Source organism: Danio aesculapii, chromosome 8 (genome assembly GCF_903798145.1).
Source record: "Danio aesculapii chromosome 8, fDanAes4.1, whole genome shotgun sequence".
NCBI lineage: Eukaryota > Metazoa > Chordata > Actinopteri > Cypriniformes > Danionidae > Danio > Danio aesculapii.
The window spans coordinates 45,797,403-45,825,362 of NC_079442.1; the positions used below are offsets into that span (position 1 = coordinate 45,797,403).

At 38.5% G+C, this 27,960-nt stretch overlaps 1 protein-coding gene across 1 annotated transcript; it reads right to left on the reverse strand.

The window, feature by feature from the left end:
• Window positions 1-1,571: 1,571 nt before the first annotated feature.
• Window positions 1,572-27,960, reverse strand: cxxc1a (CXXC finger protein 1a). Its single transcript, XM_056464065.1, has 15 exons — window positions 27,773-27,960; window positions 26,272-26,384; window positions 26,083-26,183; window positions 24,087-24,214; window positions 23,827-23,982; window positions 21,181-21,324; window positions 13,255-13,371; window positions 11,225-11,412; window positions 10,769-10,976; window positions 9,693-9,800; window positions 9,545-9,594; window positions 7,218-7,314; window positions 6,985-7,137; window positions 1,935-2,082; window positions 1,572-1,838 (listed from the first exon to the last, which is right to left on the reverse strand). The coding sequence occupies exons 1-14, from the start codon at window positions 27,773-27,775 to the stop codon at window positions 1,936-1,938; spliced, it is 1,713 nt and encodes a 570-aa protein (XP_056320040.1). The 5' UTR covers window positions 27,776-27,960; the 3' UTR covers window positions 1,572-1,838; window position 1,935.

Sequence of the window (27,960 nt, forward strand, 5' to 3'; positions counted from 1 at the left end):
ATTACTTCAGACACAAAATGATATTAATCTAGTTTTATGAATGCTTAGCAATTTGTCTTACTCTATTGTCAAATATTATTTCTTGTTTTAATCAAAGTAAATTAGTTTTCTTTTATTTATTATCATCATCATCATTTACTGGCATTAAAAATGAATAAATCATATCATTTTGCTCTTAAGTTAATCAATTTAAAGGGATAGTTCACGCAAAAATAATAATGTAATCACTATTTACTCAATCGTAAGTGGTTCCAAACCTTTCTTATTTTGTAGAAGATTGTTAGAAACGGGTAACCATTGATATCCATAGTAAGAAAAATTGTAACACTTTATAATAACTACACACTATGAATCATTAATTAAGCATTAGCAAATAGTGAATTCATTATCTTTTAAGCATTAGCTTTACATTAATAGACGTTAGTAAGCAGTTTATAAATACAGCTACAAATGCTGTATTCTTGATTTATAAGCACATGTATAATGTGCTTAATGATTGTACTTTCATACTTTGTTAATGATTAATTTTTCATTACTTAAGTATTACATTATTTACAAACTAGCTATTTAAGAATAGTTGCTGCTATTTTAATATCATTCAGAATGCATAAGTAAATGATAAATAAACTATTCAAATTAACATTCGTGTATCTTATTATTCAGGCATATACTAATAGTTATTTTTATGTTAATAAATGATTTATTAAGTCAACTTCATCCAGTTGAGACCTAATCTAAAGTGAGGACTATTTATGCTTTGTAAATCCCTTATAAATGACTATTAAAGGCTCAGTTAAATTCTAAACAGAAAAGAAGAATATAAATGACTTTATTCATTTCTATTAATTTGAAGATACACAACTGAAACTGTATCAAATGAAAAATAAGTTTGCCATCTTATGTAAAATAAAATTACTGTGCAGTTTAGACATCGCTAAATAACTTTAAAATGTTGTATCATGATATACTGTGAAACATATAATACTGCTGTTGATTTATCCAATTTTATTTAACTGTGTTTATTTCTAATTGTATTTTAACACTCCAGTTATTCAGAAATCTTTAAAGTTTATAGTAATTTTATTTTTTAGATAAGATTGCTAACATTTATTGTTATTTGATACTGAGGCTTTAATTGTCATTTATAATGGATTTACAAAGCATCCTCACTTTAGATTAGGTCACAAAACTGCATGAATATGACTTAATAAAAGCATTTATTACCATAGATAGCAAGCATTACTATATGTCTGAATATTAAATATATAAATATTGATTCAAATAGTTTACTAATCATTTATCAACTCATTCTGAATGATTCTAAAAGCCACCAACTACTCTTAAATACAAATGGTTTGTAAATATTGCAATACTGAATTGAGTAATGAACAATTATTAAGTAATAAAGTATGAAAATACAGTTATTAAGTGCATTATAAACGTCAAGAAAAAAGTCATCAAGAATACCACATTTGTAGCTGTATTTATAAACTTACCTACGTCTATTAATGTAGAGCTAATGCTTAACAGATAATAAATGAACTATTTGCTAATGCTTAATTAATGATTCATAGTGTGTAGTAAATATTAAGTGTTACCAGAAAAACAAATATGGAGGTCAACGTTTACTGGTGTTAAACATTAAGAAGTGAAGCGTGAGTAAAGGATGACAAAATTTATATATTTAGGTGAACTTTCCCTTTAAGAATGTTAAGACATTTCTACATAAAAACAACAAAAACACTACATAAAATCAATTTTTGACAAACCGCTAAGACAATAACTGTGAACAAATCTTCACAAATGTGAGGCGACTTCAGGAGGACTTCTTCATTTCTCTGTAACATCAAAAAGAAAATGGCTTCATGGTTAAAAGTGCAAAGGGAATACATAAAAAGGTGAACGGATGATGAAAGGGAATGAATGGCTGTAACCTTATCTGTCTTTGCTGGTTCTCAGGTCAGTGGTAATTGGGTCGTGTTGAATTGTCTGGTGCAGCATGAGCGCCATCAGACCTGCGCGATTCGTCATGGCTGTTTTCACATTGCGCTCCTGCTCAAACAATTCATCCAACTTGTACCACTAGATGAAAAGAAGAGGAGAAATGATTAAAGAAAAACACTGTAAAAAATCTGTTAATGAACAGTTTCCGTTTTTATTTGCCATTTATTTACGGTTGTGAATTGCATTATGGGATGTTTATCTCTGTTCTGTCGATATAGTTTCATGTTTGCAAGTGAAAGTTTTCATTAATATTATTTTTTGCAAGTCACTTTAGAGGCTCTTTACAGAACATTGTATAATATAATAACTGTCTATATAAATATATATTAATTAATTGCCTATATACAAGCATGCCTTTAATTTGCAGGCTTAGCTAATTGCAGTGTTACAGGATTTACCATCCCAGGCTCATTCTAAAAACATACCACTATGAACATATCTGGATAGCGGCAAATACGTACCAAGAGCTATGTTTTTTTGCGGTTTTGTTTTCGCAAATCCACCGGCTGTGTATACTTTCTCAGATCTCAATTTTCTCTCGCGAGTGCCATTCGCGCCTACTGTTCTCGCGTAAATTCACCAGAAGCCGCTGTGTACCCTTTTTAAGATCTCAAATTACTCTCGCGAGTGCCATTCGCACCTGCTGTTTTCGCGTAAATCCACTAGAGGCCACTGTCGACTGACTGAATGACCAATCGACTGACCCACCCTCCTACTTCCCTAAACCCAACCAATAGTGTTTTCTAAAGCACAGATTGACCCGCCCAACCCCTTCCCAAAGCTCCACCGACAGTTTTCAAAAGCAATCTAGAAAAAGAAAAGCCCTCGCCTGATTTTTACCACATTTTAAGATTTTACCACATTCTAACCCTGTTATTTATTTTATTTTTTGGCTTCTGTGTTTGTTTTTGTTACCCGCTTTCTGGAGCCGTTCCTCACCAGACTCGAACCCTGTCTTTGCGGTCGACTCCTCTCTGCGTCTCAAGTCCGCCAATGTACATGGCGAGCTACTGGACAAACTAGTTACAGCGGGAAAGCAGTCCACATGGAGGTAAGTGGTCAGCTGGTAGCACAAAAACGAATGGCCTCATACCATCCCGTAGCGTTCGTTTTTAAAAACAAAATGCAGCCGTACGTACTTCTGGCTACATAATTTACGATCTCCAGAAATGTATATAGGGCTACGTTTTCAGAATGAGCCTATGTTGGGATTTAACGCGAGTTTTCAAAAATCGCAATAATTAATCACAGTTTTCATGAGAATAACATTTTTAAATGGTAATACACGCAGAAAAAGCTTTTCTTACTTTGGGTTTTTGTCTTGTTTTTAGTCCAAATATCTAAAAATTCTTAAATCAAGAAGCATTTTTGACAAATAAAAATATTGTCTTGTTTTTTTTAAATAATATCTCAACATTTAGTGAGTATTTCCTTACAACAGGCAAAATAATCTTATTTAAAATGAAAACTTTGATTATTTCGCTTGTTTTAATGAAATCTCAATTAATTTTGACATTATTTCTATATTTTTTCCATATTTCTATATTTTTTTATTTAATTGTTTTTTTTATATTATTTAATATTTTTAACTTTTCTAGAAAATCCTGCTTGATTTAAAGAGCACCCATTTGACCCCTTTTTCAAGATTTTTTTTGTGTCTCCAGAAAGTGTCTGTGAAATTTCAGCTCAAAACAACCATCAGATTATTTATTATACCTTTCTGAATCTGAATTTGAGCTGTTATGACATTGTAGCTGTTTTTGTTGCCTGTGCCTTTAATGCAAATGAGCTGGTTCTTCCCTCCCACCGTTCCCACGTGCGTGTCACTATTACTCTGATGAGGGTAGCTTCTCCTGCTGCGTCTTGCGTAGATAAACAGCACAGTGACAGACAAGAATGAAGCAGATCTCCCTTACTACAGTAAAAACTTTCCCAACGACTATTTGATTTATTTGTTGTGGAGTTAATTCAAGCCTTTCTGCAACGATGAGTCACAAACAATATAGTTACAAAGTTTGTGCACACACACACACACATTTAGCTTTGCACTGTTTTGTGACAGGATACACAATATCCCAGGGGCGTCGCTAGACCCAATTTACAGGGGCACGTGCCCAGTAAAAATCTCCAGTGCCCCAGTAAATGCATTGAGATATGATTACTTCATATGCAAGTGTATTTATTAAGAGTGGTAATTCCGAAATAAAGATGTTATTCTCTATGTGCAACCGAACCAACGCTGGTGAAAGCATTGTGTTTAATAAAAAAGCAAACCGACGCATCTCCGCGTGTGCGCAGAGAAATTGCGCCTCTCTGCGTGTTCGCCTCTTGCACGCGCTGCTCTTATGCCGGTGCGAGTCCCGGTAGTTAACATGCGTGCCAAAAAAGCAGGCTACTTACTTGTCACGCGCCGCTCTAGGTTGTAAAACCGGCGTTTTGTTTAGCTAGTCGACAAAACTAAAGTTTAAACAATATGATGGTGATCTTACTAAGCATGCCTCCGGATTTTTTTTTTATGAAGCAAAAAGGAGGGATGAGGAGTCAGAGAGGTAAGACTTAATAAACCTAATTCTCTGCCATGTGTCAAGTCTAAGACAACAGATAATTCAATAAAACATCTTTTTTTTTGTATTTTATTAAATTGTCTATAGAATTTAATTCAAATGAAATTAATATTTATGCAAAAGATTTCTTAAATGATCTTAGCATATCACTCCAGTTTTGTCTAAACATTGTTTTCCAGTTACATTTAAGATCATTTAGAATAATAATTGTATAATAACATGAATACTTTTATTTATACTAAATATTTCTTTAAAAAAAAAATATATAAAATAATTATATATATATATATATATATATATATATATATATATATATATATATATATATATATATATATATATATATATATATATATATATATATATATATATATATATATATATATATATATTTATTATATATTTATTTATTTTATTTTTATTTTTTTTGGTGCCCCAGTAGAGCTTTATGTCTAGCAACGTCCCTGCAATATCCGTTACGTTAATGTACAAAATAAACCTGATTTAACTTCCACAAACCAGGATTGAAGCATCTTCTTTTATATTTGTACTGACATGTGGTTTTGGTGATGAATTACAGCAATTTTATTTATTCTAAACATGCACGGTTTTAAAAACGTTTTAAACTTGTAAAACTCATTCTTGAGGTGCGGATGATCACAGAGAGGTGAACAGATTGTTTAATCCCAGTTGCTTTGCACACGTCCATCTTGTGGATATGATTATATGCGTTAATACGGAGACATGTTAATACACGGCTGTCAATGAATTCGGTGGGCGGGGAAACCGCACTCCTATGTTACGTTGCGATGGGCCTGAAAATGGGAGGGATTTGGATTCAATCTTACCGTCACGAAATTTAAAAAGGAGACTTATCGTGTTACTATCACTTCAGTATGACTGTGGACACATTATACATACACACAGTTCTATCCGCCACTGAGACTGCAGCTCTGCACAAGACGTTTGGGCAGCGGAGAAATTAAAATGATCGTGCCCAACTGAGCCTGGTTTCTCTCAAGGTTTTTTTTCTTCACTTTCGCCATTTAGTGAAGTTTTTTTCCCTCTCCGCTGTCGCCACTGGCTTGCATAGTTCGGGATCTATAGAGCTGCGCATCATTGGATTTGCTCTTCAGTGTTTGGACTCTCAGTGGTGATTATTAAACCACACTGAACTGAGCTAAACTGAACTGAACTTAAACACTACAAATTGAACTACACTGTTCCTATTTACTATGACCTTTTATGTGAAGCTGCTTTGACACAATCTACATTGTATAAGCGCTATACAAATAAAGGTGAATTGAATTGAAAAGCTTACAAAAGATGATTTTCATCATAGGTGCCCTTTAAGAGTTTTTTGTAAAAGAAGCAAGACGAAAACTAAATGCTTTAGTAATAAAAGCATTTTTTTATCGTTTACTAACAATCTAAAAATGTACTGAGGTATTCTCATGACAACACTAGTACAATAATACATGCAATCCATGCTGTTGTTTACATCAGAGTTTCCACAGCATGTCTGCGCACACGGGTAACTGATTAAGGCCCAATCCCAATTCTACCCCTTAGCCCTTCCCCTTACTCCTACCCCTTGTTTTAAACGTTTACGTGAAGGGGTACGGGTGTGCCAATTCTCTTTAGCTTAAAGGCGTAGGGCTAAGGGGAAGAGAGATTTTTCAGGACCACATTCGAAACCAAGGGGTAAAAACATTTCCCAGAATACACCAGCTACAACAGCAGCATGGCTGCACCCGAAAGTAAAGAGATGCACAAATTAGTATTTTTTTGTCATTATTATAATTTTTACAACAAACAATTACATGTTTTAATATATTCATAACCGCGTTTGTTTTTTACCGTCATGCTTTAAATAAAACCGCTAAAATAAAAACCGCTAAGTTTCGCTTTCTATAATCCCTAATAATAACAACTCCTGTACAGCAGTCCCACAACATACTGTCACTCGATGACACTGGAATACCCTGTCAGTAATGTCTAGTGGCTGGGAATGAGCTTTTTACAGTGTCTGCTATAATAGTAATGTTGTTTTTTGTGTGTTTACATAGATGAATATGGCCACCGTGTAAATGCACAATAAAATAACGAGCTTATTGCCACATTATATCGTTATAATAATGTGATATATGCAAGTGATTTCCTGAAGAGAAATACCAAAAAATAGCACAACTGGAATAACTACAGCAGTCGTGATTGTCTGATCTCATATGAAGCAAGAGCTCACGATATCATATGATGATGTGTAGTGCTGTCCTAGTTCTTAGGGGTAAATTTTGAAGCCCTTCCCCTTCACACTCTGTTTGAAGGGCCAAGGAGAAGGGGTACAAAAATAGAATTATATAGGACTACCCATCCAATACGGGACACTTGGCAACCATAGAGCTTATATACTGACCACTCGCACTCGTTCCAGGTCGACTTCAGCCCTGCGGAGTTTCTCCCAGCAGTAGTGTTTGTTACACTTGCGTTTGGACACTCTACAGTATTCACCGGTGGGTTCAAACACATCTCGAACCAGTGGACACCCACAGACCTCGTCCGCAGGAATCTGCACACGAAGCATTCATATTTAGGAATAACATCCTTGATGTCTATGCAAATTAGGTGCTTATGTATGAAATGCATAACCTTGGGGTCTCTGGAGTGCTCCGGACAGAGGACCTGCAGTCTTTTACAGTACGTCTTACTTTGTGGATTGTAAACATCACAGAAGAGCCGCGTAGCACTATATACGTGAAGAAAGAAAGCAGAAATGATAAGAGAATTAAATATTGTTTGCTAGTATTTTGTTTGAGGTTTTCAAAAGGCATTAATGGTGTCCTTAGTGATTTTTCTCCCTCATTTTAAAGATGAAGAAATAATACTGTCAAAAAATACCACAACCCCTACATAAGATAGAAGATCAAGATGTTTATTCAGTAAGGATGCATTAAATTGATCAAAAGTAACATTTAAGATTTAAAGAAACAGATTTATTTTGCTGTTCACAGATGCTGTTGTGAACAATCTAATCACAGAGATGATTTATTTTATGATTTACATATAAAAATAGTATGCCGTTTTCAACATTAATAATAAAGAGAAATATTTGTTAAGCAAATAAGGATACTTATTTATGATTTATATCATGTGGACTAAAGACTTAAAAATATATTCAAAAAATATTTCCCAGCTACTTTATTAGGTACACCTTACTAGTTCCAGATTGGACCCCCTTTTGCCTTCAGAACTACCTCAATCCTTCGTGGCATAGATTCAACAAGGTACTGGAAATATTCCTCAGAGATTTTGGTTCATATTGACATGATAGCATCACACAGTTGCTGCAGATTTGCCGGCTGCACATCCGTGATGTGAATCTCCCGTTCCACCACATCCCAAAGGTGCTCTATTGAGTTGAGTCTGGTGACTGTGAAGGCCATTTGATTACAGTGAACTCATTGTCATGTTCAAGAAACTAGTCTGAGATGATTCGCGCTTTATGACATGGCGCGTTATCCTGTTATCCAGTAGTCATCAGAAGATGGGTACACTGTGGTTATGAAGAGATGGACATGGTCAGCAACAATACTCAGGTCTGCTGTGGCATTGACCCGTAGCTCAATTGGTACTTATGGACCCAAAGTGTGCCAAGAAAATGTTCCCCACACCATTACACCACCACCACCAGCCTTAACCGTTGATACAAGGCAGGATGGATCCATGCTTTCATGTTGTTGACGCCAAATTCTGACCCTACCATCGAGATTCATCAGACCAGGCAAAGTTTCTTAAAATCTTCTATGTCCAATTTCAGTGAGCCTGTGCGAATTGTAGCCTCAGTTTCCCGTTCTTAGCTGACAGGAGTGGCACCCGGTGTGGTCTTCTGCTACTGTAGCCCTCTGCCTCAGGGTTAGACATGTTGTGTGTTCAGAGATGCTCTTCTGCATACCTAGGGTGTAACGAGTGCTTATTTGAGTTACTGTTGCCTTTCTATCAGCTGGAACCAGTCTGGCCATTCTCTCTAGACCTCTGGCATCAACAAGGCATTTGCGCCCACAGAACTGCCACTCACTGGATATTTTCTTATTTTCTGACCATTTTCTGTAAAGCCTAGAGATGGTTGTGCGTGAAAATCCCAGTAGATCAGCAGTTTCTGAAATACTCAGACCAGCCCGTCTGGTACCAACAACCATGCCACATTCAAAGTTACTTAAATCACCTTTCTTCCCCATTCTGATGCTCGGTTTGAACTGCAGCAGATCGTCTTGAGCATGTCTACATGCCTAAATGCATCAAGCTGATGCCATGCTTGAATTTTTTTCTCTTTTTTATATTTCCCAAATGACATTTAACAGAGCAAGGAAATTTTCACAGTATGTCTGATAATATATTTTTCTTCTGGAGAAAAGTCTGATTTGTTTTATTTCAGCTAGAATAAAAGCAGTTTTTAATGTTTTAAAAACATTTTAAGGTAAAAATTATCAGCCCCTTTAAGCTATACTTTTTTTGATAGTCTACAGAATAAACCATCGTTATAGAATAACTTCCCTAATTACCCTAACCTGCCTAGTCAACCTAATTAACCTAGTTAAGCCTTTAATTGTCACTTTAAGCCATATAGAAGTATCAAGTCAAATATTATTCACTGTCATCATGGCAAAGATAAAATAAATCAGTTATTAGAAATGAGTTATTAAAACTATTTTGTTTAGAAATGTGTTGAAAAATCTTCTCTGTTAAACAGAAATTGGGGGGAAAAAATAAACGGGGCGGCTAATAATTCTGACTTCAACTGTATATAGAGAAGAGTCTCTTTAAATTCTAATAAAATTTCACTTTAATACTATTTGTACTGTATTTTCTAATAAATACAGCCTTGTTGTGCATAAGAGACTTAAAAACTTCTAACATTGTAATAATTATATATATCTCATTAATGTATATATATTTTTAAATCATAAAAATTTTCTTACCCCTCTATGCGTGTGGGGTACATGGAGCCAAAGGACGTCTGACTCTCATACTAGGTAAAAAGAAAAAAACTATGTTATTAAAAAAGACATGAAAATTAAGATATGTCCATTACAATTATTTACAACAGACACTTTAATAATTACACACCTTTGCATAGCACCTTTCCATATGACGTAGCGCCACCTTGGGGTTAACTGAATGACTGCAGGACACACAGAAGATTTGCAAATCGGTGTCATCATCGCCCTCGTTGACCTTCAGGGAAAGAAAAACATCAATATTCAGGAAACCTAATGCTGTGATAATAAACAATGAATAAATAAAATATGCAAATAAATAAATAAATAAATAAATAAATAAGCAAATAAATTAATATAAAAATCAAATTCCTGCATAAATAAATATATCAATAATTAATAGTGGCCGGGCAGATAAATTATTACATAAACTACACGAATGTTGGGGGGAAATAAGAAAACGCTGACAGGAAAGCTGATTTTTTTCCTTTTATTTATTTATCTGTGTATTTATTTATTTATTGTTTTATTTATCCAGGAATTTACAGATTTATTTACTCATTTATTTATTCATTTGCATATCTATTTATTTATTGTTTTTGCAGGTTCCGTCCTCTATACTGTGACAATATAGATTGCATGGACAAAATAAAAGGCATCTCATTTCATGATGCACTATTGCTTATTTTGTGCAGCTTCTCCAGGATGGATGTCAAGCGTTCTCTGTCCTCTGGTGCCTAGACTGCAGCTCAGCACAAAAAAGTTTGGCCAGAAATGGTCATGCCCAACTGAGCCTGATTTCTCTCGAGTTTTTTCCCTTCACTTTCGTCAATTGGTGAGTTTCGTTCCTGGCTGGCTGTCTTGGTTTATGACTTGTGGAGCTGTGCATCGATGGATTTGCTCTTCAGTGTTTGGACTTTCAGCAGTGCAATTTAAACCACACTGAATTGAACTAAACTCAACTGAATTTCTGCTCTGAAAACTCGACTGTTTCAATTAAACTATAATTTTCTATGTTAAGCTGCTTTGACACAATCTAGTTTGTAAAAGCGCTTTACAAATAAAGATGAATTGAATTGAATGTGATGATTTATATAGTGATATGAGATTATCATATCGCCCAGCCCTACAGGAAACTATAATGTGTTCGCAGTATTTACAAATCAGCAGAATGGTAAACCTCATGCTTTTAATGATGGCTCTAACCTCTTCATCGTACTGCACGACCTGCTGTTTGGCTTTAGCGATGATGCCCTCCAGCTCATGAAAGCGTTTCTCCATCTCAGTGAGCCTCATGCGAGCCAACTGCTGCTCACGGCGGATTCGCTCCAGAAACTTCTTGCCCTGCTCTTCTGCGATGCACGGGCTCTGCTGCCACTGCTGGATCCGCTGGGGCAAAATCTCACAGATTCGACTGGGCAAACAAAAACACATGTTTAGAGTCTCCGTAATCTCCTACATAATTAAAGTCAGAATTATTAGCTGCTTTTATTCTAGCCGAAAAAAAAACAAATAAGACTTCATATTTTAGGAAATACTTAAAAAAATTCCTTGCTCTGTTAAACATCATTTGGGAATTGTTTAAAAATTCACAAGATGGCTAATAATTTTGACTTCAACTGTATATTGCTCTCTACAACAGTGCAGTATTTGCAGATGTACTTTGCAGCGAGCTTCATCCCGCAGTCATCTGAGCAGTATTTTGAGTTTGCGCGTGCAGCTTCCACACAGCCGGGTCCGAGGCACTGTCTGGCTCCTCCGCTGTCTCGAACCTCTGCCCGCTCGCTGTGTCTCACCCGGTCACGGTGCTTCTGCTTGGGCTTGTGCTTCCGAGATTTATTCTCCTCTTTCTTATGAATGAAAACAAAGACCCAATTTAATTTTCATTTTAAGCACGATGATGAGCCAAAAATGTCTACTTTGCAAAAAATGCTTTTCTTACTTACAAATCCACTTTTGCTATTTTAAGGACGGGAAAAAAACGGTGTGCGTCCTGGTGCATGGTCTAACAGGGTTGTGCTTATTCTCTTAAGGAGTTATGGGTGTGTTTTGAGCATAACGTGCATTCAACTAGTCTCTTTTCACATTCCCTTTAAGAGTCAGTTGCGATGCACCATGGTGCATCTGCTATTTGCATGGCAGACTTTGTAAGTGGACAAACTGAACGTTTCACTAGTGAGAAAAACATTTGCAAGAGTATCTGCAGCGCGAGGATAAAGAATGAGCCTCCTCCATTCGACCTCTTTACTTTCTCTTTACTTTACTCTTTTACTTTCGTGGAGTAAGGGAATGGTGGGAACTCACTCCACTGAAGACATCTATTAGCCACCATTTCTAAATTCAGGTCTAATTTCCAGCAAACAAATAAATGAATGAACAATAATGGAGTTATATCTAAACACATTTCCAATTTCTAGGCCCCATATGGTGATGCATAGGACTGCAAACCCGACAGGACAAATCTAAACTTGTTTTTAATAAAACAAATATAAATATGCATATAATATATATTACTACTACTACTACTACTACTACTACTACTACTACTAATAATAATAATAATAATAATAATAATAATAATATTATTATTAATAATAATAATATTATTATTATACAAATGCAGATTGTCATGAATAAACTGAAAAAGCCCCCCGAGGTGAAGGAGGCATGCAGGCAGTGGTTTTTATATTTTATACAAAATAATAATTTTTGTAACATTTTAACATTTTTTTTCATATGTAAAGATATGCGTGTATTAAGCAATGTGTAAGCGTTTTGGACCACCATAGGCGCATAACTAACGCACTCTGCGCTGGACTTTCGAGCAGCTTTTAGTTGGTCAATGGCGCAGTCTATTTCAGTTCTTCAAAATAGCAAAGAGCCAACAATGCGCTTTAACACACCTCCTTTTTAGACCAGCACACCCATAAGTCCACATGGTGGCGCAAATGGATTTCCCCACAGCAAGATTTAGCTTTTTTTAAGAGGAAAATCATTTAATCATTACTAAAAACAAAATCATATTTTTTACTAGTCTAAAAATGCTTAGAAAAATTGATTGAAAGATTTGAATAAACTCTAAGAAAAACATTTTTTGCAACGCATGAAAGACATTATAAGACTACTGTATTATATTTGATACACACAATTCTAAGTCCTCTAAACTATTTGAATGAGCAAAACTGAAGAAAAAACAACATGCTTATCATCTGATAATTATTACTTTATTATGGAACAGTTAGCAGGCCTTTTAAATAGATCCAATAATCTAAATAGTTTCAATAATACACAAGCTGAATTTACATAACTTTAAAATATATCTGCCAATTGTTTTTTTTTTCCAAATGTTAAAATGTGTATATCACAAATATTATCCATCAAACCTTTATTTGTTTATCTCTCAATCATGATTGTATTGCGTTGATTTATGTTTTGCCTATCCTCAATTAAAACTACAACACTTTAAGGATAAAACATTTAAATATTATCGTACTAAAAGTCTTTGAATAAAAGTTGTTCATATTATTCCTCAAGTGTGAGCTTCATTTTCTCCATATGTCACACTATATTAGATATAAAAGGCTTAAACTAGCATTTTCCCCTAACATTTTATCCTTACAATTTGTTGCATAAAAAAAGAAGAAAAGAAACTTTTCCTGACTACTTTAAGCTAGGGTTAAACAAGTCTTTACCTTTTTTTCAGATTTTTCAGATCGCTTTTCTCTTCTTTTCACGTGTTTGACCTTAACAGCTTTCTTTCTCAGAGACGATTCTCCATATGAACCATCATCATCATCACTATTCCAAGCCTAGTAAAAACAAAACAAAACAAAGAAAACACAGATACAGTCATTTCTGCAACTGCCAACCACAGCTTACAGACACAATGAACAGATTCACTTAAAATCCTTTAATCAGATACACATTTGTCCAGCGGAGATCCAAACCTTCAAGCATTTGGTGCTGTGATGAAGGTTTGGTGCAGTAAATGAGGTTTCGAAATGTTTTGAAAATGTAATGGTTCTCCTCTGGGCAGGCAATCTGTGTAATATAATAAAATTTATAAAATTCACAATAATGACACAGCTTTATTATATATATATTTAAATATATATATATAAAAAAAGAAAAAAAAAAATATATATATATTGTTATGGGAAGCAGACGGACAAAGGAGGTGAGTGAATTATCAACGATGTTTATTTAACAACAACTGAGCACACAAGGAGAACGGAGGAGAAGTGAGTGAAGTCTGGTTGTTCGGGTGATCCTTGGTGGCAGGCTGGATGACTGATACAGAGGGAGACCGAATGCACACACCAGAGGGCTTGCGGGGAAGACAGACTGATGACAAACACAAGGCAGACAGGACACCGGGAACACTGGACAAACTAGGAGAGACAAAGAGCAGATAAGTACAATATACTGAGGTTGAAATGCTAGTGATTACCAGGAGGTGTTTCACTCAGAGTCCGCTTCGTAGGAACGAGACCGGACCCTGAGTGAAGTGAGGTGTGTGCTTATATAGTGACTAAGTGATTGGGTGCAGCTGTGTGTGGTTAATACTCAGGTGATGGTGATCTTTGCGTGAGGCTGGTGGAAGAGCCTGGCCAATCCGTGACATTACCCCCCTCCCCAGGGCCCGCTCCTGAGGGCCTATACCTCCGACGCCGTGGTGGTCTACCACGTCCACGAGGTGCTGGAAACTCGGGGTGATTGGAGTGGAACTCTTCCATAAGTGCAGGATCTAATATATCTGATCTGGGGACCCAAGATCTCTCCTCCGGACCGTATCCCTCCCAGTCGACAAGATATTCCAGCTGACCACCACGACGTCGGGACCGTAGAAGGTCCTTGATCTTGTAAATGGATCCGACTTCCGACATCAGTGGGGGAGGAGGTTCCTCTTCATGGCCAGGCTCTGTGGAAGGAATCAGAGGGTCGTGAAAGGGTTTGAGGAGTGACACGTGGAATGTGGGGTGGATCCTATATTGTGGTGGTAACTGTAACTTAAATGTGACGGGGTTGACCTGCTCCAGGATGGTGAAGGGACCAACAAATCTGGGACTAAGTTTTCGGGAGGGCAGTCGCAAGCGGATGTCTCTGGTGGAGAGCCAAACTTTCTGCCCCGGCGCATAGCTTGGACCTGGGATCCTCCTCTTGTCGGAGACCTCCTTGGCTCTGCGAACTGCCCTCTGGAGATGGTGATGAGCATCGTCCCAGACCCTCTCGCTCTCCCGGAACCAGTAATCCACTGCGGGGACATCAGAAGGTTCGCCATCCCAGGGAAAGAGTGGAGGTTGGAAGCCCAGAATACACTGGAATGGCGTAAGTCCGGTGGTAGGTTGCCGCAGGGAATTCTGGGCGTATTCCGCCCAGCCCAGAAACTGGCTCCAGGAGTTTTGATGACCGTGACAGAATGTTCTGAGGAACCGCCCCACTTCTTGGATTTTCCTCTCTGTCTGGCCGTTGGTCTGTGGATGATAGCCAGACGAGAGGCTGACGGTCACACCTAGGAGTCTGAAGAAGGCTTTCCATAGTCTGGAGATGAACTGGGGTCCTCTGTCCGAGACTATGTCCTCAGGCAATCCAAAGCATCGGAAGACATGGTTGAATAAGGTTTCTGCGGTTTCCAGGGCTGTGGGCAGACCCTTCAAGGGAATCAGACGGCAGAATTTGGAAAATCGATCGACAATGACTAAAATGCAGGTATTACCTTCAGATGATGGGAGATCTGTCATAAAGTCAACTCCTAGGTGTGACCAGGGGCGGTTTGGGATGGGCAAGGGATGGAGTTTACCTGCAGGTAGATGGCGAGGACTCTTCGACATAGCGCACTCTCTACAGCCTTGAACGTATCTCCTCACATCCCTCGCCATGTGCGGCCACCAAAAGCGTTGGGATAGCAGCGAGAGGGTGTTGTTGGTCCCGGGATGTCCTGTGCCCAAAGATGTATGGGTGGAATGGATCAGATCTACCCGTTGGTTTTCAGGAATGAAGCGACGATTGGGGGGACAGCCCGGCGGAGTCCTGGATTCGGGAGTGGCGACGACTGTAGGAGCGGACCAGGTGATGGGACAGACCGTGATCTGTTCTGGGAGGATTCTGGCTGGGGTCTCCATGAGTTCTGGCTGATCAAAAATACGGGAAAGTGCGTCCGCTCGGATGTTCTTTGACCCAGGTCGGTAAGATATTGAGAATTGGAATCGGGAGAAGAACAGGGACCATCGGGCCTGACGAGGACAGAGTCTTTTGGCTTCTTTGAGGTACTGGAGATTCTTATGGTCTGTAATCACCTGGAAAGGATGTTTAGCTCCCTCCAGCCAGTGTCGCCATTCTTCCAGGGCAAGTTTGATGGCTAATAGCTCCCGATTTCCGATGTCATAGTTTCTCTCCGCCGGGCTGAGCTTCCTTGAGAAATAGGCGCATGGATGGAGTAATGCTGGTGTACCTTGATGTTGTGACAGGATGGCTCCAACTCCAGTTGTCGAGGCATCTACCTCGACCACGAACGGGATTTCAGGATCTGGGTGAGTCAGGAGTGGAGCTTGAGTGAATGATTGTTTGAGGGTTTGGAAGGCTGCATCTGCTTCGGGAGGCCAGGAGAGTTTCTTGGGGTGATTTTGAGTAGGTTGGTCAGCGGAGCGGTAATGAGACTGTAGTTGTGGATGAATCGTCTATAGAAATTGGCAAACCCTAGAAATCGTTGGAGTTCTTTAATAGTTGTTGGTTGTGGCCAGGAGACAACGGCAGTGACCTTCCCCTCGTCCATGCGAACCCCTTTTTGATCAATAATGTACCCCAAGAACTGAACAGATGGTAGGTGGAAGGAGCATTTTTCAGCCTTGAGGTACAATTGATGGTCTCTGAGGGTTTGTAGGACCTCCGCAACGTGGTGGCGGTGTTCGGCCTCACTCCGGGAGTAAATCAGGATGTCATCAATGTAGACTATGACGGAGATATGGAGGAACTCCCGGAGGACTTCGTGAATGAAGTTCTGGAATACGGAGGGGGCGTTGACCAGACCATAGGGCATGACCAGGTATTCGTAGTGCCCTGTAGGGGTCACAAACGCAGTCTTCCACTCGTCCCCCTCACGTATTCTGACCAGATTGTAGGCGCTGCGGAGGTCCAACTTCGTGAATATCTTGGCGGATCGGAGTTGTTCCAGGGCCGCAGGGACGAGAGGAAGGGGATACCGGAACTTAATTGTTCCTTGATTCAGAACTCGGTAATCGATACAAGGACGCAGCCCTCCATCCTTCTTGGCCACAAAGAAAAAGCTTGAGGCAGCGGGTGACGTGGACTGGCGGATATACCCCTGACTCAGTGCTTCCTGAATATACTCCTCCATGGCCTTAGTTTCCGGAAGGGACAACGGGTAGATCCTACCTTTGGGCATAGGAGCGTCTGGCAGCAGGTCTATGGCGCAGTCCCATGGCCGATGTGGAGGTAGCTGGGAAGCTCTCTTGGGGCAAAAAACGTCTTCATATGTGGAGTAGATCTTCGGGATTTGAATGGATTGTTTATTGACTGGACTTTCGACAGACGTGACATAGATGGTAAGTGGTTTCTGAAGTTGAACAGGTAGGTCGGGAAAACATCTGGTTTTGCAGTCTTCACCCCATTTCTTTATTTCTCCTGTGCCCCAAGAGAGGATGGGATCGTGCTTCACCAGCCACGGGCGCCCTAGAATGATGTCCATGGATGCACCCTCCAGAACCAGAAATTGGATCTCCTCCTTGTGGAGCAATCCCACTTGGAGATAGATAGGTTCACATTTGCGATGGATACGTGCCTGGGAACGGATTGCGTTGGTTATGGGTTGGATCTGGTAGACGTGCGTCGAGGCTTCGGTGTTAAGATGGAGCTGGCGACAGAGGGCGTACGAGATGAAATTTCCAGCTGACCCGGAGTCGATGAGGGCCGTGACTGAAACAGATACAGAAGGGGTAGTTAACTGGACATCGGTGGTGAGAGGATGCATTTTTTCAATAGGGGAACTGAATACACTCACCAAGGGACGTGCTGGACGAATGGGACAGTCCAGCCTGACATGTCCTTCGGCACCACAGTACATACATAGACCCCGGGTCAGCCTCCTCTGTCGCTCAGTGATGGTGAGTCTACCAGATTCCACGATCATTGGTTCAGGTTCTGGAGGGACTGCTGGCTCTGGCGAACGGAGGAGTGCTTGGGGAACAGGTGGAAGATCGTGCTGGTATACCCTCAGACGATCGGAACAGCGGAGGGATAGTTGGATGAATTTCTCCAACCCCAAGGTATCGTCGAGGGCTGCTAGCTGTAGTCGGAGGCTGGGCTCCAGTCCGAGCCGGTAGGTGGTGAGGAGAGATCGCTCATTCCATCCGCTAGCAGCAGCCAGAGTACGGAACCGGAGCGCATAATCCTGAGTGGACATGGCTCCCTGTTTGAGATGGTATAACTGTTCTCCAGCTGCTACTTCTGCATCTGCGCGACCAAAAACCTCCTTAAAGTACTTGGTGAATGCTTGAATGGAGCTGGTTACCGGCCCAGACTGTTGCCAAATGGTTTCTGCCCACCGAAGAGCCGATCCAGAGAGAAGGGAGATGATGAATGCGATTTTGGACCGATCTGTGGGATATAACTCAGGTTGCATGGTGAATATGAGAGAACATTGCAAAAGAAATCCATTGCACTCCTCCGCCCCGCCAGAGTAGGGCGCTGGTCGAGCCATGGGACTGGATGAGTGGGTGGACGGTGAAGAAGTGCTCGGTGCTGGTGGTGCTTCGGGAAGTGGAGTAGATGGTAATAAAACTCTCTTCAATGAGTCCACCAACTCTTGAATGGGATCGTGAGTGCTCATGCTGTTGATTGTAGAGGTCCGGTCTTCTGTTATGGGAAGCAGACGGACAAAGGAGGTGAGTGAATTATCAACGATGTTTATTTAACAACAACTGAGCACACAAGGAGAACGGAGGAGAAGTGAGTGAAGTCTGGTTGTTCGGGTGATCCTTGGTGGCAGGCTGGATGACTGATACAGAGGGAGACCGAATGCACACACCAGAGGGCTTGCGGGGAAGACAGACTGATGACAAACACAAGGCAGACAGGACACCGGGAACACTGGACAAACTAGGAGAGACAAAGAGCAGATAAGTACAATATACTGAGGTTGAAATGCTAGTGATTACCAGGAGGTGTTTCACTCAGAGTCCGCTTCGTAGGAACGAGACCGGACCCTGAGTGAAGTGAGGTGTGTGCTTATATAGTGACTAAGTGATTGGGTGCAGCTGTGTGTGGTTAATACTCAGGTGATGGTGATCTTTGCGTGAGGCTGGTGGAAGAGCCTGGCCAATCCGTGACATATATATAATATTTATATATATATAAATATATAATATTTATATATATAAATATATATATATATATATATATATTTATATATATAAATATATATATATATATATATATATATATATATATATATATATATATATATATATATATATATATATATGCCTTGAAAATTGATAAAAGAACACATATTATCCAGACACTTAATATATAATAATTCTAAATAAGCATCTATAGGTTACTCTTTCAGTTGAAAGTTTGCAATAAGTTTGAAAGGGTCAATTCTAATGCATGTTTCGCCTGAGTTTTTGTTGCATGTACATGGTTTTGACCACTAGATGTCCCTAGCATGTGCCATTCCAAACGCTTCAAAACAGTGAATCATTTTGCGAAGCAATTTAGCTGAATTGTTTCTAAGCTTTGAAAAGCTTCAATTCTCCCATCACCAATACAAACACAACAATCTGAATATTATGGAAAGGCACTATAAAAGTTAAAATAATACATAATTATTTACTGTATTTTGAACTGCCTATGATGACAATATCATGCATATTCATTATCACCAGTGTTGAGGAAAGTTACTTTTGAAAGTAATGCATTACAATATTGAGTTACTTCGCAAAAAAGTAACTAGTTGCATTACTTAGTTACTATTTTATGGTAAGAAATGCATTATGTTACTGCTGAGTTACTTTTTCATTAGTTTTCATTAGTAAAATCACTGTCCATTAAGAAAATCCACTTTTCCTTTTCATCGTTCAAAATTAAGACTACTTCCACCACAGAGCGCATTCTTTCATCGACATCAGCTATGTTTATATCCAAAAATGCAAATTCACCTTATGCGCAAAACTGAAATATCGCATAAATGACGTGCAAATAAAGCGGTGTTTCCATTCAACAAGTCAAAGAGAACAAAATCGCCACTTTCTGATTAAACGGCGCCAAATATCAAATATAAAAACAGAATTTACTGTGGTAGGAGAATCTTTTCCTTACTTAAGTTACTTGCATCCAAGACAAATGCTGACATGTAATGAATGCATGGTGGTGTTTGAAGGCATGGGACGAAGAGCACAGATGCTCTTGACTCCTCTGGAGGTCATAAATAATATAATAAAACTATTACTGAACTGGTTAAGGCATTTTAGAATGACCAAAACAACATTTCAAATGTTTTACAATGTGCTCAGCCTACTGGTTTGTCCATTCACACACAATTTTATTCATCACATGATCTCTTATAACAAAATCACATGACGTTTTTAATGCACATACTGGAATTTGTTCGGTAAAAGTGTTTCCATCATAGTTTATGCGCATTTTTTCTTATTGAATAAAAAGTTTATCCTACTCAGTTATACGCATATGTTTTTTTATGCACATTTTCTAAATGTATGCACATCTTGGTGTTTTCATCAACCTTTTTTTATGCGCACATCCAAAATGCACATACAAATAGGTGGATGGAAACCAAGCTTGTGTCATGAAACTCAAATATTATTACTTGATTTTTAAAAGTAACGTATTACTTTACTTGTAGCTGACGTTAATTGGTCAGCTTGTATTTTGTTTATTTACATTTTTTTTACATTTCATTATTTGAAAGTGTATTGGTTTGTTTAATTTATAAATTTTTGTGTTTCCGGTTGGCCTAAGTCAGAGGTCACATGATCCTTCTTGATTGATTTAACCTGCGAGAGTTGGTATGGACAGCATAGTGAGATCTCAATGCAGACACATGTTAAATGCTGCTGATTATTCTGCTGCTGGTTAGCAGGCCAACACGGTAAAAGAAACATTGTTTGTATATTATTTGTTTATTTTGATGTCTTTTTGATTTGTTTTTGTGTGAAACATTTGGTTTGTTTGTTTTTTTATCTTTTTAGTTTTCACTGTGTTTAATAAATAAAACGCATGGACATTGGTATTTGGTAAGCGTGGACTGTTTCATAACCGGCGGGTAGCTACATTACTTATTAAAGTTATATTTTTATGCAACTGGCGTTACATGTATTGCGTTAACCTCAACACTTATTATCACAATATAATATATCATTGAATATCAGCACGTCTACTGTAAAGGTTAGCTCCTATGCAAATTGAACCAGCCCAAAACAGCTAAAAAAAAAAAAGTCTTCATACTCACTAGAAACTTTTAGGATTGTGTATTGGACGAGCTAAAAACAACAGAATGACGGGCTTCCAAGAACATTGCCCAGAGGCATAACAAAGATAGATGTTTGCTAAAGTGTGACATGACAGTGTGAAGCAGGTACCGTGCTGTTATCTCCATACTGTCCCGCGCAGTACTGCTGATACAGCTCCAGCTCATTCTCACTGTACTCCTCAGACAGTGGGCCATCCTGATAGTCTCTGCTCCTAGACATGGAGCACTCCTCGTCCTTCACACGCAACATTTTCTAAGAACAATTAAAAATAGGATGCACAGTGGTTAAAGTCCCTGTGCAGTCAAAATAAAGTGTTTTAGATGTTAGTATCAGAATGTTAGTTTTAAGGATATTTATAAGCTAGTGTGCATCAAAACATTGACAACATTTCCCTTGCAGTTTTCATGTCCAAATGGATCAACATTTTTTTTGAAGCCACCTCATACTTTAGTTTCTCATCCAATATTCTGATCAATCAAATGCTCTCTAGTATCTGACATGCCCCGGCCCCTTCAAGACACTATTTCTACAGTATATGCATTTGATCTCAAGCACTCTCACTGGTAAAGCTGTGATAAAAACAAAATGCTTTTGGCTGGTTTTTAAAAGCAGGCTAATCTATGTTCTGCCCTGTCTTCATGTTTCAGTTCAAATTACACAATATATGGAACAAAAATGCACATCCATCCATCCATCCATCCATCCATCCATCTATCTAACTACCTACAGAAAGACATGTCCCACCCTTGTGCCAGTAAATGTAAAGAGATAAACTTATAAAAAAAGGTAGAGTATAACCATAAAAAAGAAGGTAGAGTAAATATTTTGGGACTTTAGGCAAAATCACTTAGGAAAAATGTTTCATACACACATTTATATGAAGAAATCAAACATAATCAGACCTTAAATGAGTAGAGTCTATTCCTTTAAAGTGAACTTATGATAAACAACTTTCGATATTGGCAAAGTTTACAAAAGTGAAAATCACCCTAGCACTAAATAATTACGGTTCTATAAATGGCAAAACTTACGAAAGTGAAACTCACCCTAGTGTTCAATAAATAGGTTTCTATAATGGAAATATATACATGTTTCTATAATAGCAAAGTTTACATATGCAAAACTCACCCTAGAGTGCATTACAGTGCATTCGGAAAGTATTCATTTTTTTATGATACAGCCTTATTCCAAAATGGATTAAATTCATTGATTTCCTCAAAATTCTACATACAATACCCCATAATGACAATGTGAAAAAAAGAGTTTTTGAAATTGTTGTAAATTTATTAAAAAAAAAAAAAAACTGAAAAAAATAAATAAATAATAATCACATGTACATTAGTATTCACAGCCTTTGCTCAATACTTTGTTAATGCACCTTTGGCAGCAATTACAGATGCCACAAGCTTGGCACACCAGTCTTGGAATTTTTGCCCATTCCTCTTTGCAGTACGTCTCAAGCTCTATCAAGTTGGATGGGAAGCGACAGTGTCCAGCCATTTTCAGATCTCTCTAGAGATGTTCAATAGGATTTAGGTCTGGGCTCTGGTTGGGCTACTCAAGGACATTCCCCGAGTTGTTGTGAAGCTACTCCATTGATGTTTTGGCGGTGTGCTTTGGGTCATTGTCCTGCTGGAAGATGAACCGTCGCCTCAGCCTACCATACACTCTACCATACAGGCCTGATTGGTGGATTGCTGCACAGATGGTTGTCCTTCTGTAAGGTTCTCCTCTCTCCACAGAAGAACACTGGAGCTCAGACAGAGTGACCATCAGGGTTATTGATCACCTCCTTGACTAAGGCCCTTCTCCCTCGATCACTCAGCTTAGATGGCCGGCCAGCTCTAGGAAGAGTCTTGGTGGTTCCAAACATCTTCCACTTACGGATGATGGAGGCCATTGTGCTCTTTGGAACTTTTAGAGCAGCAGAAATTTTCTGTAACCTTCCCCAGCCTTGTGCCTCAAGACAATCCTTTCTTGGAGGTCTACAGACAATTCCTTTGTCTTCATGCTTGGTTTGTGCTTTGACATGCACTGTCAACCCTGGGACCTTATATAAACAGGTGTATGTCCTTTCAAATCATGTCAAATCAATTGAATTTAGCACAGGTGAACTCTAATTAAGCTGCTGAAACATCTCAAAAATGATCAGTGGAAACAGAATGTACCTGAGCTCAATTTAGAGCTTCACAGCAAAGGCTGTGAATACTGATGTACATGTGATTTTTCAGCTTTTTTATTTTTAATAAATTTGCAACAATTTCAAAAAATCTTTTTTTCACATAGTCATTATGGGGTATTGTGTGTAGAATTTTGAGGAAATAAATGAATTTAAATTCATTTTTGATTAAGGATATAACCAGGGGTGCCGCTAGGGGGGGATGTTAGGATGATTCTTAGGGCCCATACATTTATATGGCTCTTCACTTTCAACCGCGATCACCAACCCCCCGCTCTTCTATTTCAACCGCGATCACAACTACACCCCCCCACCCCCACCTCGTTCTTCACTTTCATCCGCGATAACTTGTCAGAGGGCCAGCGGCGGCCCAGCCTGTGACATAAAAAATGTGGAAAAAGCGCTATGAATACTTTCCGGATGCACTATAAATATGTTTCTATAATGATAATAAATATGTTTCTATAATGACAGTTTACAAAAGCAAAACTTAACCTGCAGCGCTATAAAAAAAGTTTCTATAATGCCAATAAATAAGTTTCTATAATAGCAAAGTTTACACATGTGAAACTCACCCTGGCGCGCACTTCACACTGCCTCAGTCGACACTTCTGTCTAATCTTATTCGGGCCTCCAAACTTCTTCATGTCTTTGCAGAAGTCACACAGCCCGCAGTCCTCTGTGCGCATACAGGCTTCACATTCTCCACACATGCGAGCAGAGCGCTTAATCTGTGGACAAAAGCATAAAAAGAGAGTGCCAAGGTAAACAAACGGCATAATTTTTAAATATACAATCATTCTGGGAGCAGTTTTTATGAATCAGAATTCCTCACTCGTGACCCTCGCCGTCCGTCTGACTTGAAATCTGGTGTGTCAGGTTGGGTATCGAGCCCGTCTGTCTCTGCTTCCTTCTCCCGGCTTTTCTTGGGACGGTATTTGATTTCTAAGGTTTCGTCTTTACCTAGATCACAAGACGCACACATGGAGGTAGTTTCTGATGCTATAATTTAAAACATTACCCTCAACACAAGAAATTAAAACTTGAAGGGCACCTATTACGCCCCTTTTTGCAAGATGTAAAAAAAAAAAAAAAGTCTCTGATGAAGTGTTTATATAAAGTTTCAGCTCAAAACACCACACAAATATTTTCTTATAACTCTTTGAAACGGCCTCTTTTAGGCTTTGATCTAAATTGTTTCATTTTGCTGACTGTCACTTTAAATTCAAATGATATTGTGAGCTTTTTAAAAGAGGGCGGAGCTACAAACCCCTGTCAAAAGATGTGGCTCAGGCCCCATTTACACTAATATGGTTTAGTTTTAAAATGCATAACTTTTTTTATGATTACGCCTTCAGTCCACCCTACGCCAGAGTTTTCGAGCCCTGAAAACAGAGCACTTTGAAAAAGCTGAACAGGCCATTTTCTTTTTAAAACGCTGCTGCTCTGTGTCAGTGTGGATGGTGGAAAACAGGGACATCTGAAAACGAAGGCAGGGCTGCAGACATTCACGCTACCAGATTGGGGCTTTTTCTCAATAACAAGTACACAAAGTTTAGTCTTGCATCCCTTCCTTGTGAGTTCAACACTTCGCAACTTTGATATGTAAAACGGGTAACTCTTTCAAAAGGATCAGTGTACTTTATAACGTAATTCACATCACCCTGGCTACGCTGTTTCACTTTAACAATAAATTGAAAACATGATATAAGGAGCTGCCTATTTTCATTTAGATATTAACAACTTAACAGACACCAAAAATGTTGAGGCGTTGTGTAGCTGCATATTTATATGACCGTCATCTTCACTGTATGCATATTTATAACAAAACGGAGCCTATAACATAACTGCCTCCTTTCATTTTCATTGAAAAATATGACACATACCCTGTCTTTTGCTGAATATTAGTTTTAATAATCAATAATGGCAATCAATAACACAATAAGTTTCTACAATATAGGACATAAAGGCAAGCAGTCAAAATGTGCAGAATCAGTGTACATGGTTAAATAAATTAAAATATAAACTTATCTTTGCGCTCAGCCAAAACTCGTTACCTGAGAACAAGTGATAGATTCAAAAGACCGAAGAGTCATTAGATAGAGACCAGATGAGTTAAATATTACTATAACAACTATAGTGAGATGATATCCAGCGGTAGATCCTTGATGAACTGTCCGACGTGCGCAGCTCTCACCTGGGGTTCTGTGCTCAATGCAACCGCTGACTGCCTGGAGCTCAGGCGTCCACATACGCTGCAGCGCATTCCAGAGTGTGTGTGTGGTCATGTGATGTGCGTTTTCAGCGGTGTAGTGTGGACGGAGATCTTTTCAGAAATGCTAACTGAAACACCCGTGTGGACGTGGATCGTTTTTAAAACTGTAATGCATTCGTGTAAACGGGGCCTCAGAAGACATTTTTAATACTCCAGATCTTAGGTACGGTTTGAAAACTCTAATGGCGGTCGGCTGCTTCTCACTTCTCGCTGTTTATGCTAATGAGGAACAGATTGCCACTAACTGGCAGGGCTTTCCCTCTCTGAAGATGTACAAAGCGAAAATGTCAATATAAGTGTTTCTGCAGACTGTTTTTATCAAGTGTGATAATAAATAAACTGAATTAATACATTTGAATCATTAGACACTGGTTATATTCACGCACTGCTGCCACACAACTGTTTAAATCCCTTATAAAAGTGATTTTGCATAACATATAATATACATAAAATGTAAAAAAAAAAAAACAACAACAACAATAATAATAATAATAATAATAATAATAATAATAATAATAATAATAATAAAATACGTTTTAAATAAGTTTTTCCTTACTTCTGCACTTCTCACAGTACCACACGCGGATGGTTTTGGCCGTCTTCTCTGATATTTTAATGCAGTCCCCATGAAACCATTCGCTGCAGCTGTCACATCCACTGTGTACATGAAAACAATTTAGAACAATCAAATATTTTAACATATATTGAAAGGGTGTGCACAGATTTAAAAAGAAACCCATCATACATCATGAAGCAGTTGATATCTGGTCTGCGACAAAGACAATACACAGGTGCGTTGCCCCGAATCAGAGTCCTCTCTGGTCCGGGAGGCTGTTCAAAGTCTGACACTTCACTGTCCTGTAATAAAATATAAGAGATCAACTCAAATGTGCATCCAGTAATAGTGTTTTCAAACCAGTACAGTTATATAAACAACATTAATTTTATAAAGTCTAGTCCAAAACTATTTAACATTTTACTTAAAATAATCTACATTATATTTATATTATATAAATTATATTATATAAATATACAAGGCACATTTTAAATACTAAAATAGTGCCAAAAACTAAATTTTATTTATTAAAACGTAATTTGATCGGATTAAAAACTGTCATGGCCATCTACACTACCTGAAAAAAAAGACTGGTCATCGATCCCAGTTGTAAGAGCAACAAATAACAACTTCTAGTTGACTGATTTGGAAAAGTGGCAGAAGGTCGAATTTTCTGATGAATCACCTGATGAACTGCACTCCAAATCATCACAAATACTGCAGAAGACCTATTGGAACCTGCATGGACCCAAGATTCTCACAGAATCAGTCATGTTTGGTGGAGGAAAAATCATGGTTTGAGGTAACATTCAGTATGGGGGCGTGCGAAAGATCTGCAGAGTTGATGGCAACATAAACAGCCTGAGGTATCAAAATATTTGTGCTGCCCATTACACTACAGACCACAGGAGAGGGCAAATTCTTTAGCAGGGTAGCGCTGCTCCCCATACTCCTACACATCAAAGTTCCTGAAAACAAAGAAGGTCAAGGTGCTCCAGGATTGGCCAGCCCAGTCACCAGATATGAACATTATTGAGCATGTCTGGGATAAGATGGAGTGGGAGGCATTGAAGATGAATATAAACCATCTTGAACTCTGGGAGTCCTGCAAGAACGCTTTCTTTGTCATTCCAGATGACTTTATTAATAAGTTATTTGAGTCATTGCAGAGATGTATGGATGCAGTCCTCCAAGCTCATGGGAGGCATACACAATATTAACTCTTTTTCCACTGCACCATGACTTTATATTCTACACTGTACATTATTTCTGTTAAGTGACAAGACTCTTGTCTAAGCAAAGCCAGACCTTACTGTCCTAATTAAATAATTAAAAATTAGGGCATGATCATATTTTATTTTGGGAATATAAGCGTAATCTAGAGAGCTTTGCCTTTCATATTATTCACTTCTGATACCAAATGATCAACTAGAAGTCAAGTTATTATTTGTTGTTCCTAAAATTTGGACAGACGACAAGACTTCTTTCAGGTCATGAACATAACACAAGATTACATTCTCTTTCTTACAACAGCATGTTTTGCATTTTCATATTCATCAGGCCAAAGTACCATATTTTGGACCAAGGTATTCTTTCAAGTAAGAACATATCGAAGTACCATGGTATTACAGCATGTATACCAACCATAACAATACAACTACATTTGCAGAAATATGAATACTTCACTTACCATGACTGGCTTCTCCGATTATTGTACAGAATGACGGAATATCACTACAGTCATTAAGAACATCGGAAGCATAAAAACTAAATAGTTGTCAAAAGCAACGTGAACTTCTCATGTCTGCGGTGAATTCATGTAATAATTCACTCCTTTTGTTTACACAGCGATGAACAATATTTACTTCCGCTTCCACC